The following is a 6606-nucleotide window of genomic DNA, read 5'->3' as shown; positions in this document are numbered from 1 at the left end:
CATTAATCATCAGGAAAATGCAAAGTAAAACCATAATGAGATACAACCTCACTCCATGTATGGTCAGGGTACTGAAGATAGCTGTTATCTTGTTCTCTGTACATCCTCTGTTGGATCAATGTCTGCCTCACCTACACCCTACTCATAAGACTGACCTTCCTGTGTACTTGCCCCAGGCTAAGGTTACTACTTAATATTTGATGTTTAGTATTACTTGACCTTAAACAGCAAAGTAAACTTATAATCAATATTTAGCTTTAAGATAATTCATTATTTGTACTTTCAATAACTACCAGTTGAAAGTGCACAAAAATCTGATAAAAAGAAATGATTAGTTCAGAATTGACAGAAACCTTAAAGATTACTTGTTTTTATTTGAAATAAATTGTTTCATACTCACTTGAGAATGTAATAATGACCTCTGGTGCTTTTGAATTCACATGTGAATCTCTGAAATCTTCAGAGACTTATCCCTAAAGACAAGCAATAATAAAAGATAGGATGGCTGCTATATAACAATGACTCTGAATTTATTGCTATAAATGAACAAATTCTTATCTCAAGAGGTAAGGATTTGCTTTGTGAAGTGATCTGTTGTACTGAGTTTCATTTACCGTTTGAGAATATTTTACCCTAAAGTTGTATCTGTACTCACAAGCTTGGGCAGAGGTAATCCAGCAGTCAGCTAGCAATTAACATTAGCTGAATTAACCAAAGTTTCTACAGTCTAGTGCATATAAACAGGTATAATTCAAGGTACTAGGATTCATCATTTTCCACCCATAAGATCAGAAGCTCACATGGTCTTTTGACACTATCTACACTTGACATTCAGTCATTAAACTAATAGATTCACTAGCTTTGAGATGCTTTGCAGATTTACTGTTTGTAACTATCTTGTGGAAAGACTTCCTTTGTTTATTGCTCTGTAGACTTTAACTGACAGGCAACCAGAGACTTTGGACAATATCAACAATATGAATCCAGAAAATCTGGAGATGATTTTCAACCTGGCCACTCACAATGAAGCTGGGTAAACTTCTTTTCAGGCTGTAATTGTATTCGGCTGTATATCGTGTTGAAACTAACATCATTTTGTTTCACAGTACTCCGTGGGCAAAGGAACCTGGTGGGCTACAGTCTACGGGGCTGCAAAGAGTTGGACATGGCTGAGTGACTGAGCACAACAAAGATCTCGTCCATAACTTCAATTTGAAATTTCTATTTCTTCTATTGTATTTCTCCTTTCAAAAACATGGTCTTGTTTTTTTTATAGAAAATGCAAACATTGTGACTAACCAGGCACCTTGTTTATATGTTAGCTGTCAGAAAGTGGAAAGGTAATTTGTTATCCATTCTTATCCAAGAGATATGACTTCATCTTAAGTGTTGTTTAATTTCATTTAGAGTGTAGTTTCTAAAGGAATGTACTGGTTTCAAACTACCTAAGCTCCACATCTTGATTCTGCCACTTGCTGTATAAACTTAGGTAAGTTTCTTAGCATTATCAAAGTCAGTTTCTTCTTCTAAAAATAAGAGTACTTAATATTATTTCATGGAAACTAAAAATAGAACTTAATATATAAAACTCTTAATATTGTGCCCATCATTTATTAAGCATTTCATAAGTATTAGCTATTGAGTCCCCTTAACATAATCCTATATGTCTTTGTACATTTTAATCTTTGTTATACTGATCATTCCTTTTTGCTCTTCTCATAAATCTTAATTTTTTAAATCTTTAGCTTTAAAGTCTCTTTAAGTACATTTTATCAATATATAATATAGAGGGAAAGAATCTACATTATCTGAAGCAGGTTTTTTTTAGTGCCTTTGCTAAAAACAATTTTTAAAATATAGAAGACACACATGTATAAAGTGTAGAATCTAAAGTTAAAAAATCCAAGCTTAGCTTGAATAATTTATGTGCTTATAATAACTTCTATATGTATTCATGAAAACAGAATCATTGAATTTACAATTTCTTAATGCAGTGTATCATCATAGGTTCATTTTGGTAGCAGCTACCTTATCTCATGGATTCCCTGTGGCAGAGGAATGATACTAAAATGACAGGGTTCATTTTACTGGGCTTAACAAATGATCCAGTCCTTCGAATCATCCTCTTCATGATCATCCTCTTTATCTACCTGGTGACCATATGTGGGAATCTCGGCACAAATATTCTTATCAGAATCTCATCTCAGCTCCATCATCCTATGTATTTTCTCCTGAGCCACTTAGCCATTGTTGACGTGGGCTATTCATCTTCTGTTACACCCAATTTGCTTGTAAACTTCCTGGTGGAGAAAAATACTATCTCCTACCCTGGCTGTGCCATCCAGCTGGGTTCAGCTGTTTTCTTCGGGTCAACTGAATGCATCCTTCTGGCTGCCATGGCATATGATCGTTTCATAGCAATCTGCAGCCCACTGCTTTATTCCACCAAAATGTCCACACAAGTCTGTGTCCAGTTACTCATAGTGGCTTACATAGGTGGTTTTTTCAATGCCTCCTCCTTTATTATTTCCTTCTATCTTTTACACTTCTGTGGACCACATCGAGTCAATCATTTTTACTGTGATTTTGCTCCTTTGGTTGAACTCTCCTGTTCTGACATCAGTATCCCTGCAGTTGTCCCCTCATTTACATCTGGCTCCATCATCGTGGTCACAGTGACTGTCATAGCTGTATCCTACATCTACATCCTCATCACCATCCTCAGGATGCACTCCACCGAGGGGCGCCACAAGGCCTTCTCCACCTGCACGTCCCACCTCACAGCAGTCACTCTGTTCTATGGGACCATCACGTTCATTTACGTGATGCCCAAGTCCAGCTACTCAACTGACCAGAACAAGGTGGTGTCTGTGTTCTACATGGTGGTGATCCCCATGTTGAACCCCCTCATCTACAGCCTCAGGAACAATGAGATTAAGGGGGCTCTGAAGAGAGAGCTTGCCAGAAAAATATTTTCTTAGTGAAGTCTGTTGTTTTGTAGGACTTGATATAATAAAATACCATAAATATAATAATAAAAAGAAATTGAGTAGTTGTACTCTAAATATAATGGTCCATATGTAATTAGCCAATGTGGAGCTTCTTGGTGAAGGTAGACGGTGGATTTTCTGGAACCAAATTATTAACCAGAGGCTAATAGTAAGTTATCTTTAATAAAGCAAAATTGAAGTTATCATAACAAACATATTTGTTCCTATGTAAAAAACACTTGATCTGCTAAAAATTCTTTCAAAATTGTATTTACACCTTTTCAAAAGGCATTCTCTGCTGTAAGTTAGGGGTTTTGTACTTTCAAACCTTTCAGACTGTGTCCATCTTCAACAGCAGCTTACCCTGAAATAAGCATGATAATTTCAGTTATTACTAAATACATTCTGTGGGGAGATGACCAAGTAGAACCAGACAGTAAAACTGCTGGAGACTTTCTCCTTGCAAGAAGTTTGTCTCCTAGCAGTGGGATTTTTGGACCCATAAATTCTGGTCTGTGTTCTTGATCTCTGGTGCCAGCTTAGTTATAGAGGACCCATTAAAGAATAGGATGAGATGCCCCTGTCCAAACCAACTGTGAATTCTTCAGGTCAAAACAGGTGACTTCTCTGTATAAGATAAGCAGGGCTTCTGGATTCCTAGGGAGTAAGTAGGCAAACTCTTTAATTCCTAGGGAGTGGTCATAGTCAGATGCACATCCTACTAAGAAAGCTTGAGCGAATTAGACTATGTTTCCCCTGTGAAATTTATCTGTATATACTGATGACTACCATATTTATTTCTCTTTCCCTGTCTTCTATTTAATGCTTCAGAGAGAAATATTTTTGTTTGTTGACTCTCAAGCACAAATTATCTGAAATTAAACTAATTATATCCTTATACCTCCAACTTGCTCCCCTCCAATGTTCCATACCTCAATAAGGAGCACCATCATTCAATCAACATATTGATTGATTCAGAAACCTGAATTGATTTCTTTTTTTCACCTTCAAACACCTACATTTAACTGTCCAGTCTTTATATTCTGAGTCCTAGATTTTTCTATTTCTCTTTACTTTCACTGTCAGCAGTTCTATTTCCAGCAATCAATTTATATATTTTACAATAATACTCCTGAGATAGCTAATTTTATATGTTAATTTGAGTGACCAGTTGTTTGGTCAAACACCAGTCCAGATGTTGCCATGAAGGCATTTGTATATATGGTTAATATTTATATCAGTAGACTTGAGTAAAGTAGATTATCCTCCATTATGTGGATGTCCCTTGTTTAATCAGTTGAAGGCCTTAAGAGGGAAAAAACTGAGCTCTCTTGGAAAAGAGGGATTCTGTTTTCAGTCTGCCTTTGGCTTCAAGACTATGCCTTCGACTCTTACCAGAATTTCCAGTCTGTTGGACTGCCTGTTGATTCTGGAATTGACAGTTCCCACAATCATGTAAGCTAACTCTTTAAAATAAATCATTTTTATCTATCTACCTATCTATCATCTATCTACTAAAGGCAAAAAAAAAAAAACTTGAATGTGGCCCATTTTATTTTTCTTTCTTATTACTCTTCTCTCACTCCTCAAACACTCAAACCCTAGAAATAAATAAATTGGTCTTTTAAGTCTTTAAGCAAGTCCATATTCTTTTCTGCCTCAGAACCCTCTCGTATGCAGTAACTCTACTTGAGAGAATTTTTTCCCCTCATCAGAGTAATACCCACTTAAACCATAGGTACCAGCCTAAGTGGTTTTTCTCATCCTTTTTGGAAATCTTGAGACTTCAGACCAAATAAGTACACCTATTATCTCCCCATATAAACCTGCATATTTTCTTCAGAATGCTCAGTGCACTTGCAGTTATAGATTAAGTATATCTTATCTCCCAAATATTGGAAGTTGTACATAGACATTCCAATGCCTTTCTCCTTTCCCCATGCATCTAATTTCCACACTATTCTTGGAACATAGCAAACATAAATGCACATTCCAAATGAAAAAATAAAAATGAACAGATGGTTGAATAAAGCTTTTGCAACCACTGGCTATGTTGCCTTTTAATCTGTTGAATGTCAGCCTGATTCAAGTGACTGAATGCTTGTGTCTGATCCAGTTAAAACTCTGACAGGTTTTTACACAACCCCTTGCTCACCACAATCCTGTCACTGCCTTGACAACTCATTTTGGCAACTAGAATTCCAGGCTAGTTTAGTGAAATTTTTGTAGCTAACCTCTGCTGAATAATGTCTCCCTATGGTAGGAGCGTTAGAAAATGTAGAAGTCAAATGTTAGCAATAGTAGCAGTGGCAAGAGTATTAGCAAAGGAACTAACAGTATGAGACTATTTACTACCTTCCAGTTACTGCTCCCAGTGATTTACAAGCATTGACCCAATTAATCTTCAGAATAGCAAACTTTTTTCCCCAGTGTGTACTTTACAGAAGATGTTACTGATGCATATAAAGATTAAGCAAAAGCCCAAGGTCATGAATATCCTCTTATTAATCTGATTTCTCTTAAAGTATATACTCTCTCTGGAGGGGCAGAATGAGGGGCTCTTTGAGAATATTTCACCATTAGAGGACTCTCATTTGACTCTGACACATTTCATTCTAGCCAACTCTCTGTTCAAAGTAAGTGTGCAAACTTCTGTAGCTGGATATGTTAAGCTAACTAGTATTAGACCAAATTTGACACAAAATAAGAAGGTATATATGGCTGCACCATGCAGCATGTGGGACCTTAGTCCCCTGCCCAGGGATTGAACACATGCTCCCTGCACTGGAAACATAGAGTCTTAACCACTAGACTGTTAGGAAAGTCCCAGAAGGTGGATAAATATTGATAAATGTTTGAAGGCATAGACTTCTGGTTCCGTTGAAGACGAAGCTCTATTCCCCTTAGGTCCTCCCTCTTATTGCTAAAAATTTCCTGGATGCAACTCAACAAACAAGCATAGGGAGACTCTAAAAAGGACAAAGAAGAAGGAAGACTCTAGGACTTTGAGACTTGAGGAACAACACGGTTTGAGTCCCCGTGTTTCCCGTATTGCTTCTGTATACCCTGGAGAGGGCGCTGCCTCCCCAAACTGCCAAGAGACACAGACGAAAGAAGCTCCAAGAAAATCCTATTCCTTTTAGTTAGAGAACAAGGAGAAGAGTGGTCTTAAGAGAACAGAAAACTTTCTGGTAATATGTGCCCACTCTAGATAAACACTGATGGAAAAATCATACCTGCCTCCCTACCCTCAGTGTTGGGGGGGCCAAGAAGGGAACTCGCCTTTATCCTACCCACTGTCTGATTCCCTTGCCAGGGCATGGTCAGTGGGGCACAGGGGAGAAATGAGCCTCCCCTGTCATTTGGCAGCAATGAGACTTAGGGAGGGAGTGTGAGGTGGGGCTAATGGTCCTCTGCTCACCTATATCCAATCCTACTTGTAAGTGGGAACCCAGTGAGGGGATGGGCTTCTATCCTGCTGCAACTACAAAGCAGTGTGAACCAGCTCTCCACTTCCCTGGGGTCAATAGGGCTCAACAAGCTGCTGGCCTTACTTAGATAGTCAGCATCAGATCACTCCTGGGGAAAAGACAGCAGGGCAGTGGGAGGAGCTGAG

The 6606-nt window shown here is 38.0% G+C and overlaps 1 protein-coding gene across 1 annotated transcript; it reads left to right on the top strand.

Moving 5' to 3' along the window:
• Positions 1 to 2036: 2036 nt before the first annotated feature.
• Positions 2037 to 2981, top strand: LOC122450111 (olfactory receptor 502-like). Its single transcript, XM_043482275.1, has one exon. It carries the CDS (start codon positions 2037 to 2039, stop codon positions 2979 to 2981), a length of 945 nt encoding a protein of 314 aa, XP_043338210.1.
• The last annotated feature ends 3625 nt before the right edge of the window (positions 2982 to 6606 follow it).

Source organism: Cervus canadensis, chromosome 11, assembly GCF_019320065.1.
Source record: "Cervus canadensis isolate Bull #8, Minnesota chromosome 11, ASM1932006v1, whole genome shotgun sequence".
Taxonomy (NCBI): domain Eukaryota; kingdom Metazoa; phylum Chordata; class Mammalia; order Artiodactyla; family Cervidae; genus Cervus; species Cervus canadensis.
The sequence above is the reverse complement of the archived record's forward strand: the minus strand, read 5'-3'. Positions and strand labels throughout refer to the sequence as shown.

Coding starts and splice junctions, on each gene's coding strand:
- LOC122450111 (XM_043482275.1), top strand. CDS start 2,037: ATGGATTCCCTGTGGCAGAGGAATGATACTAAAATGACAGGGTTCATT.